The 10,562-nt window shown below is 50.7% G+C and overlaps 1 protein-coding gene across 1 annotated transcript; it reads right to left on the reverse strand.

The window, feature by feature from the left end:
* Nucleotides 1-382: 382 nt before the first annotated feature.
* Nucleotides 383-9,805, reverse strand: LOC119089382 (cocaine esterase-like). Its single transcript, XM_037212085.1, is given in 4 exon segments — nucleotides 383-2,527; nucleotides 2,529-2,646; nucleotides 4,651-4,809; nucleotides 9,740-9,805. Coding segments are annotated over 3 exon segments (1,728 nt in total). The 5' UTR covers nucleotides 4,802-4,809; nucleotides 9,740-9,805; the 3' UTR covers nucleotides 383-1,068.
* Between the last annotated feature and the right edge of the window lie 757 nt (nucleotides 9,806-10,562).

Raw genomic sequence — 10,562 nt, forward strand, 5'->3', positions numbered from 1 at the left:
GCATGGTCCCATTACGTCCTCGAATCTTGCACAACATTGACTGAGACCCAATTGACGGCCGTCATATCTGGAAATGGTCCTCACAAAGTCCAGATATGAACGCATCGACAGTGATATCTTTATTGGCTGTGATCGCTGCATGGCATATGGAATGGCACGATCTGAATAACGTTGTTATGACATCATGGATGCCGAGATGACTTTTAAATACTCCTCCCGACGCATTTTTTCCCCATTTTTGCGGTTGTATAGCTCAGAGACTAGAAGAGCTTAGGTCTTAAGAAGGGCAGGGTTACAAATAGCACCGGAAGGTCTTTAAGATGGCTATTTCAGTTCAAAAGCCCATATAATTGTGGAGCACTCTCATTCAGTCATTTTTCGGTTAGTGCCGGGTTCAATGAAACTGGCCTGAAACACTTTGATTCACAGCTCTGTGAAAAGCAGCACATAATCATATGACCATATGGGCTAGTAATTAAAGTACGCCGAAGAGCGGTTGTGTTACCGATATACTTCGGTGGGAGCTGACTGAAACCATCACCGCGATAGGTCTATGTCAAAATGTGTTGTTCCCGCACCTTGTATTTGGCCAAAGGTAATATACACACGTATGTCAGTCAGGTTTTTATGCTTCTTGCACGTGTAGTAAAAAACCTGTAGCAGCATGATTTGGCTAGATATATGAATATAGCAATGACGGTCAGTAATAATACTCCTTACTAGTGCAGTTCATGCTACGAATTTTGTCATGGTATTGCATCTATACTACTGATGCCTTGGTTGATTCGGGTGCACCGGCATAGAAGCCTGCAAAAATACTTCACGTAAGACTGTTTTCAGCCGTCAGGCAGCGGTATCTCTTCATGCCCATGAAGTTTGATCGGGTCACACTCAATGATGGCAGTGTGAGCCTGGCTTACAGGCTCCAAACGGAATCAAGCCCCAGGCGTTGTAAAGAACGCCATAACGTAGTTCATCTATACAATATCTCAATCACTGACAGTGCTAGGCAAGCGGTATCTGGTAACTCAATCATGTGCGACGAGGGTTCACCGACCGCGCGCGTTCTCAGAGCTCGTCGCGTTTGTTGTCGTCAAAGAGCGCCAGATGCCAGCTCTCCTGGATGTCGAGCTGGTTCCAGAACTCCACCCGCTCGCTGAAGGCGGCCCGGCCCACGGACGGTGCCATGTTCAGTCGCATGTGCTCCTGACGGCTGGCCGTGTAGATCGGCCAGCTGGGCATGGGCACCGCGTCAGTGCTCGGGTACCCACGGCGCGCGAAGTTCGTCCACAGCGACACCATGAACCGGATCATCTTGTGCTCGTCCGAGTCGCGCGCTATCGGCGGTCCGAACACCGGCTTAAAGAGGTACAGCAGGTCCTCCGCGTGCGGCACGCCCAGGTCCCTGTAGGACTCCAGCTTCCCCATCAGCAGGGCCATTAAGCGCAGGAAATTCTGTCGGCCCGGCCCCATGTGGTCCAGGACGTACATGTACACCGGCGTGTGGGCAGCGGCCAGGTTCGCCTCGCTCGTGATGCACGCCGTGAACCAACGGTCGCTGAGCATGTCGCTGAGCGACTGCAGGTTCTCCTCGCCGCAGCCAGCGTCGCCGAAGTACTGCCGGTAAATCTTTTCGGCGACGGCGGCGGGCGCGGTGGTGACGTCCGCGACCTGGAGGATGCTGGACGCCCAGCGGCCCCAGTCACGACCGCTGTACACCGCCACGGACTCCGGTTTCGAACGCATCCGGCCAACCAAGAACGCGCCCTCGTCCCGATTCAGGCCGGTCATCCACGGCACCAGGTTGAATTGACCATCGCGAAGCGAGATGTACGGATCCCGCGGGAGGAACGGCATCTGTGACTCGCGGTCCACGCGCGGCTTGAAGTGGATGGGCAACTGGACCACGGGGTCCTCCTTCATCATCGCACCGAGTGACCTGAGGATCTCTTTGGCGGGCCGCTGTCGCATGCATCCGACCAGTTCGCGGCTGCTAGCCGTAGAGCACTTCAGCAAGGTGGCCAGCTGATCGGCAGCCTTTCCCTGAGGCTCCCCGCTGGCGCCGAAGTTGCAGAACGACGCCCCTGACTGGCTGATGGCCTTGGCGAAGAGGCCTCGCGAGCGCGGGCTCAGCACCTGCAGGCCCACGCTGGCGCCGCCGGCCGACTCGCCGAAGATGGTGACGTCGTCGCGATTGCCGCCGAACGCCTCGATGTTGGCCTGCACCCACTCGAGCGCGAGTACCTGGTCGTGCAGGCCGTAGTTGCCGGGGGCGTTGGCATCCGCAGTGGTCAGGAAGCCGAACGGACCCAGCCGGTAGTTGAACGTCACAAGCACCACCTGCTCGTCCATGAAGTAGTCCGGTCCGTAGAAGTCGGCGTCCCCGGAGCCGGTGACGAAACCGCCGCCGTGGATCCACACCATCACAGGTAGCTCCGGGTGCTCCCCTTCGGCGGGCAGGCTGGGTGTGTACACGTTCACGAACAAGCAGTTCTCGTCGCCCTCCAACGCCTCCGGCTGAGAGCATGCTGTACTGGAGACACTTGCTGCCGTGTTTCTTGGCGTCGCGGACTCCCGTCCAGCCCTGGTGGGGCTGTGGCGCCCGGAACCGCATCGGCCCCAGTGGAGGCTCAGCGAACGGAATGCCTGCGGAGGGGGCGGCGTGCGCGTGAGAAGTTCGCCGCCGCGACGACGAGCAGTGCGTCACAGAACGTCAACATTCAAGACCAGCAGCATCTTTTCACCACGCATTGGCGATGGTTTTATGGCCTGTGTTCAGGTTGATGCAGATTTAGATATTTTGGGACCAAACAGTGCGTGAGATGCGGTTTCGCTTATGAATGTGCGGTGCATGTGGTGAAAATCTTAGAACGTGAATCGGTACACTGGTACACTGCGTTTATCATTTATGCGTGCTACGTCTTCGGTCAGTTTTTTCTAAACATAACAAATGAATTTGTGATGTTTGGGAAGGTGGGCATACGTTGATGTTTTGGCCAGGGTATACATTGCTACCGCATGTTAAAAAAGAGCATGGTACATCAATCGTCGTTTTTGGGGCGGAACATATAATAATAAGTCGTAAAACAGGTCATCTAAACTCTCACCTTGGAACTTAATAACTACGATAGCAAACATCTGAGCTCCACAAACACGCAGCAACCGCGACCACGACACCACTGCTACGCGTGATCACAACATTACTGCTCATCAAGAACCATAAAAATGTATGGGGCCAAGGCAACAATAACCCAATGAAATATGTTTCTTGCGTATCTGAGCAGTCTTCCGTACTGTTTGTAGATTGGTCGACATGGTGGGCAAATATGACGTCTTTGAGTGAGGAATGAAAAGCAAAATGAGAATACGGCGGCTAAACAAAACTTCTTAATACGGTACATATATATGGCATGGAATATGGATGCCAATGGGACAATGGGTAGAAGGGGATAGGGTGGGGAGGCTATGTTAGGTAAGGTTAGGTTAATTTAGGTTAGGCTAGGCTACGCTCGGCTAGGCTAGGCTAGGCTAGGCTAGGCTAGGCTAGGCTAGGCTAGGCTAGGCTAGGCTAGGCTAGGCTAGGCTAGGCTAGGCTAGGCTAGGCTAGGCTAAGCTAGGCTAGGCTAGGCTAGGCTAGGCTAGGCTAGGCTAGACTAGACTAGACTAGACTAGACTAGACTAGACTAGACTAGACTAGACTAGGTTAGGTTAAGTTAGGCTAGGCTAGGCTAGGCTAGGCTAGGCTAGGCTAGGCTAGGCTAGGCTAGGCTAGGCTAGGCTAGGCTAGGCTAGGTTAGGCTAGGTTAGGCTAGGTTAAGTTACGTTAGGTTACGTTACGTTACGTTAGGTTCGGTTCAGATCATGCAAATTAGGCGAATTTAGGCTAATTTTGGCTAGGTCCTGAACTATTCTAGTCTGCCTGTTGCATCAACGTACCTACACGCCATAAGAAACGTATTTCATTGAATTATTACTGTTGCCTTGGCCCCGTACATTTTTTCTGGTTCTTGATAAGCAGAAATATTGTAACCAGGCAACAATAACGCAGAAACGGCGCTGGGGAGTCGGGTCGGTGGAGTGTGTGCGGCGCTCGGGAGCTCCCTATCGTAGTTATGAAAATTCGAAGGTAGGAGCATGAATAATCTGTTTTAAGATTATCTACGAGATGTTCGGCCTCAACCACGACGAATGATATACAGTGATTTGTTGACATTTGATGTTTTGATTCCCAGTCCGTGTTGTCAATTTATGTTTTTTCTTATTAACCACCGGTCGCGAAGCCTATATTTTTATCTTTGGTCCAGCTCTACCATGCGGTGTGGTCCGCTGACATGTTCGAACATCAACAGCACACCAAGTGAGTACCAAGAAGGGGATCATGGCCCTACAACCTCTCATAACCATGAACCGTTCCAAACGGTGGTGCAAGCATTTCGGTGCGATATCTTCTTTGGTTCTTTGTGCTGCTCAAGCCTTCATGGTAGACTAAATAATCACGCCAACCCAAACATCTACTGATGTTTGGTTATAGATCCACAGAACAGCAGACAAGAAATAAGGTCGCACACGCCTCACAGGCTGTCGTCAATTCGCACAGCGCAGAACTTAACTGTAAAACTAATACAGCCAGAGCTGACGAAAATAGCATACCTTTGAACGAGAAGTAGCTGTTGCCGACAAATGACTTGAGTTTGGCTCCGCTGACATCACCGGACTGGGTGGAGACCTTTGGCCCCGTGGCGGCCATTGTGGCGCAGAATGCCGCACTCAGCATGGCCAACAACAGCGGAAGGCGTCCCATCGCCGCAGCTGAAACGACGAAAACACAAAGTTGAAACGGCGATACAGACACGGCGCGCGGCCTGTGACCTTGACGCCGAGATCAAGGTCAGCCCGACGGAGCATGCGTGAACGCTGCGCTGGCGATGCCGGTGCTCGAGGCCAAGTTGAGCAGTGCGTTTGGCAAGCCGGAACAGTTCTGCTAGCAAATAACGCTGGCTGGTGAGAACTCTAGGGCTGCGGCATCGAAATATGATCGATGGGCAGCTGTGTGATGATCTTTAATGTCTCGTGGCAGTATCTCAAAATTTTAAGAAATGAATTGTTATTTAGCACTGGGTACTTGCAGCTAAGCTGAGGTGGCCAATATGCCAGTATTTTCCGGGTTACAGGTCTTGCTGCGTTTATGAACCCAACCCGCCCTATACAGGTTCTTGGAATGGGGTGGGGAGGGGGGGGGGGGGGCCGCCGCCGCCGCCGCCGCCATACGGCCAACCCAATCAGCGCGGACATGATGCTCACTCAAGACTGAGTGCCGTAACAGTCCTTAATTCCTTGCTCATAGTTCCAAAGCTTTTCTCAGGCTGATACGGCTCTGACTCCACCAAACAATAACAACTCACAGGCATCCCATTTATTTTGCTGGTCGTAGTGTTGTGCCGCCATTCTCCGTCGCAATGAAAACAATGCCTGCTTAATCTTCTAAAAGCTATGTGCTCACCCTAATCGCTCGTATTCTGTCTATGTCGATCCTGACTGCGCCTTGATATGCTTCCTAAGACCGGGAACGCTCCGAGCAAGACACCATCTTCACGACTTAGACAACACAGAGGCGTACCGGCGTTGTGGAAAGCGGCCGAAATTAACTGCATCAGGCCAGTCGTAGCTTGCGACATGATGTAGTCATGACTGAGATGCAGCCTGATTGTGGTAAGTCACCGCTGTGTACACGGCAGCATCTGGAAGCAATCAATGCCTGTCGACGGTCGTGCATGTTGGGGCACGTGGTCAGCTGTCGGTCTCGTATGGATTGCGTGATCGATGATGATTTTGCCCCGCAAAGCTTGCCAAGAACTGTGTAATGTGATCACATTGAAGTGCGTGATTGCTGCTCTCATAGGCCTCCGTTCGCTCAATCAGCTGATTCTACTTTTCGTCCGTATTTGACCTAGAGCGTTCCACATCGCCGTCTGACATTACAGCCTGTGATCCCACAGGTTGTTGCGACGTAGGCGGCGTGTGCCTTTGCATAGCTAGCCCTGTGCCTCGTTGCTAGCCTCGGCATTGTTGTACACCAATAAGCAATGTTCCACTAATCGTTTGCAGCGCGGCCGACGCTGGGCATGGCGTAAAAAGGATTTGCCGTTCGATGCGGCGCGAGTGAAGAAGGATGGGTAATTAAAACGTCGTGTATTCTGAGATGATGCTCACTGAGACGAGATGTAGCTGAGTTACTGTGACCTCCTTGGTGCTGGATAAACCCTGTCATCACGACCAAAAGTGTCGTTTCTCCTGCGTGCCATGCACCCTGACCACGTAAGACCGGCCATCTCGCCAAAACTGGAACTCGCCAATCTAAAAATAGCACACCGCCCGGTTTTTAAAGGAACCGACATTTGCTTGCGGTGTTGACATTTGCATGGGGACATTTGTGTGCAGTTTTCAATCGAAATAGATATTGCCTTGATTAACCTCTGCAGTTCATAACCATGCCATTTTTTAGACTTCACATCCTCTTGTTTCTGAGCTTCATAAACTTGAACGTGTGCAGCCTATTACGCATCAATTCTTTGAAGGTCATCCGGACATTATGACGTCATTGCAAAGTGACGCAAAGACAACACCTCGTTCGGTTTATTGTGCTCATGGTCAAGACAAATATGGATGCTTAAAGGCAATGTTCCAGTTCCGAAGACATTGAAACAAACATCAGATACGATGAAACAAGTTCACTTATATCCATTGATAGGCTTTTAAGTGGAAAAGACTGCTCTAGACGACACAAATTATCTGTTCAGTAGATGTGCTCCTGAACAGGCCATTGTTTAGTTGCTTCATTGTACCTTGCGTAATATTGATTGAAGCCAATTGATGGCCGTTGTGCCTGGAAATCGTGCTGAGAAACACCACATGTGACGACCCGACGACCACATTTTTTTGCTTTTGATCGCCGCATGGCTAATGGAATGGCAGAATTTGAATGACGTCATCATGGTGTAATGAATGCCTGAGTGACCTTTGAAGCCTTCCTAAAAAAATGTTTACACTCTTTCGCGGGGGTGTAACTAAAAAAACCAGAGGGGTTTAGGTGTCAAGAAGGGCAAGGCTGTGAACTGCACTGAATGCTCTTCAAAACGACTACTTCAATTCAACAACCGATACAAATGTGGAACACTCGTTTTAAACATTTGTATTTGCAGTAATGCAGAACCAGGTGGTCTAACGATAAAAGACAGTTGGCTAACAGTTAGACGGTGCTACTGGTTATATTCTTAATCACGAACCGCGTTTTGTTATAGAGAGTACAGGCTTTTGGCCAACCGCAACATTTGACAAGCATGAGGCTAAAATCGAAAAATAAAAAATAGCACCGTAACCGAGAATGCAAATGCAAGCAAAAAGACATGCCTTCGCAGTAAAAAGCAAATGCACCCACGTGCACAGCGTCCGTGTTTTAAAGTTGCATGCATAAGCCAGCAACGCCATCTTGCGGCGTGTAGTATATCACAAGTGAGTCATGCCGTCTGCTAAAGCGGCAACTCTGGCACAGCAACTCTGGCAGCGACTCTGACGTCACAAAAGGTACTTAGTGGGCAGAAATTAATTGGATGAGTTTTTTCTATTGAATTATACAAAAGGCCACATGTGAGCTTTCCATTACATGTAATACTTCCTTTATCCGTCCTAAAGAGGATCCCATTTTATAGGAGATGGGACCTGCTTTTGCATTATGTTCTTGGTGTCAATTCCGTTTTACTGCGCGGCGGTTGTTAACAACCTAGAGGTATTCGCAGGGACCCGGACGACAAAAAATCTAAGTCGTGGACACTATTGACAATCTCACACACCATAGATTTAGTTCCTTTAGGCATTCGCGGCAATCCGGAAGACAAAGATTCCACGTGACGTCACGTAGAATCTTTGCTGGACATGCGGAATCTTTTTGCGCGACTCGATCGAAGTGAGGCAGCGATGGCATCACATATTCAATTACAAACACGTCACTTTGTGTGCTTCGGACCGACCGATGGTGGTGACACGCAAATCAACGTGTCTACATTACAAACAGCATAAATGGCGATTTCCCTTGCTAATACCTTGCGAAGCACTTGCAGCCAAAATCTTAGTGTCGTTACATATGCTGTTATTTCACGACAGTTTCGCAGATGCAAGCAGAAAACGTGTCGCGTTGCGGACACGTCCGGCAAAGATCCTACGCGACGTCACGTAGAATACAGCAGGTGTACCTTGTTCACATTGCTTTGTTCATTGTTTGTCAAGCAGAACACATCGGTCAGAACTGTGTCTGAGACTGATAATTACGCAACAAAGTTGCTCAATGGCCGCTGCCTAGTCGCGATGAGCTTTCTGAAGCGGAGATCATACGTGATGAATGTGGTTGCCGGTTAGCTCGCATTGGTTGCTGGTGTGCATCTGCTAACTGACATGTTGAACAGCGTCAGAAATAAAAGAGTTGAAATTGGGAAAAGTGATCCTGTGCTCAAAGTCACTGTCATTCTCAGACAGCAGTAGGCTGGTGTTAAAAGGAGTTACGAGTCAGAATCAGCCACGCGCATTGTGGGTCAGAGTCAGCTCTACTCTGCTCATCCGCACGAGTCCATTTGGGCATCCGATTTTCTACCGTTCTTATGCCATTGTTACTGGCGATATATATATATATATATATATATATATATATATATATATATATACCTAGCACTTTCGTAAATACGCACTGTCAGCAGCGTGTTCCCATCCACTAAGGTTTAGTTTCGTTAAGATGCCATGGAAACAGAAATATCTTCGCCAAAGCCCCGAGGGAGTTTAAAATCAGCCCAAAATTAAAGCAAGTACTTTATATTTGTCTGGGGTTTTGAGCTGAAATAGTCATCTTGAAGGCGTTGCAGCGTTATTCACCATCGCACCCTCCTTAAGACAAAGCCTCTCTAGTTTCTAAGCCACACGCCCGTGAAAATGGGAAAGGTATATCGGGGACAGTGTTCCAAAGTCATCTTAGCACCAATGACGTCATAAAAACGCCATTCAAATCACGCCGTTCCATTAGCCATATGACAATTAAGACCAGTAAAAATATAATTGCCGAGGCATTTATATATGGCGTTCGTGAGTGCGATTTCCAGCTATAACGGCCGTCAATATACATTGAATCAATGCTGTGCAAGGTACGATGATGTAATCAGACCATGGCGCTTTGAGGAGTGCATTTACTATACGGAGAACTGTGCAGTCTACAGCAGTCTTTTTCTTTTAAAAAGAATGCCAATAGTAATGGGTATTAGTATTTTTTAGTTATATATTTTATTTTCAGGTATACTTAATAGTTATAAGTGAGCCTGCTTCTGTGAATGTAAGTGAAACACTCTTATAACTGAAAAACTCTTTTTAAAGCTATCAATGAATACGAACTGACTGTGGAATGAGCCCCAACTAGGAGCACAGAATCACTCGTAAACACTATTATTTCCCACCTAAAATCGTGAATTTTGACGGATGGCTGCCAGCCTTCATGGGGCGAAGTCTGCGGCACAACGTCCTCTGGCAGACAATCCATACCAGACACGTGTCGGACATTCGTTGTCGACAATATTGGAGGACACACAGCGATCAGTTGGATTACAACGGAGCGCCTGCGTTGCTCCGGCCGGTGACACTGGTTTATTTCCGTGCCCGTGACGGGCGATGCCAGGCCAGTTCGAAGGGACTCCCATCAGTGTCCTACCTCGTGGAGCAGTGATGACTGTCGCCCACCGCCGCCGCCAGCTCACAGTGTCCGCCCACCCGTCGCTCCCTGCGGCCGACGGGCCCACCTGCGCCTCATGTAGCAGCAACCACTCCGAGCACGACCGGGCCCAGGTAAGGCCGCGCGGGGGCGTGCCGGGCCTCCGTCTCTAGGGTGCGGTGTGGGCCGGGTGCGCGGACCGCACGCGCAGCGCGCAGGGCGCAACCCGCGCGCCAGGTGAGACAACGCGCATGTGGGAGTGGCGCCCCATCCGGTCCCTTTCCTGGAAGCTCCCCTTGCATGCGCCCAGCTTCCGTCCTGCGGCGACTGAAGCCAGCTGGCGGTAGGCGGTAGGTAGGCGACCGGCTGACCAAACTCCGACCTGAACGGGCGCCCCACGCGGCGCGGCGCGGCGGCGGCGAGGCCGGTCAGGGCGCCGTGCTCACGGCACGTCGGCGGCGGGCACGCCTCAGCCTGGTGGCGCCGCCGGCGGTGGATGCTCGCCGCATCGTCCTCGACGTTCCACCGGGGCCGCGTCGGCCGGACCCACTCCCGCTCAGTCACTCGCCGATGCCCCAAATGAAACAAAGCGCGCTCTGGGAAACCGGGTCATTGGGCGGGGCGCTTGCTGTCTGGTAGATGCTCCTGACTTCAACGCCTGCAGCTGCCTTCGCAATTTGAATTACAAACGGAACGTCCATCTGTCTAGTTGTTTATCAATCCGCTTTTTTCATTGCGCATTTGACAATTCTAACGACAAAAACCCATCAGTGCGCGTCTGGGAAACCAGAGGTACGGAACCAGATTCCCCACGGTGCCCGCT

The sequence above is a fragment of the Pollicipes pollicipes genome, unplaced genomic scaffold (genome assembly GCF_011947565.3).
Source record: "Pollicipes pollicipes isolate AB1234 unplaced genomic scaffold, Ppol_2.1 Scaffold_10;HRSCAF=10_pilon_pilon_pilon, whole genome shotgun sequence".
Classification (NCBI taxonomy): domain Eukaryota; kingdom Metazoa; phylum Arthropoda; class Thecostraca; order Pollicipedomorpha; family Pollicipedidae; genus Pollicipes; species Pollicipes pollicipes.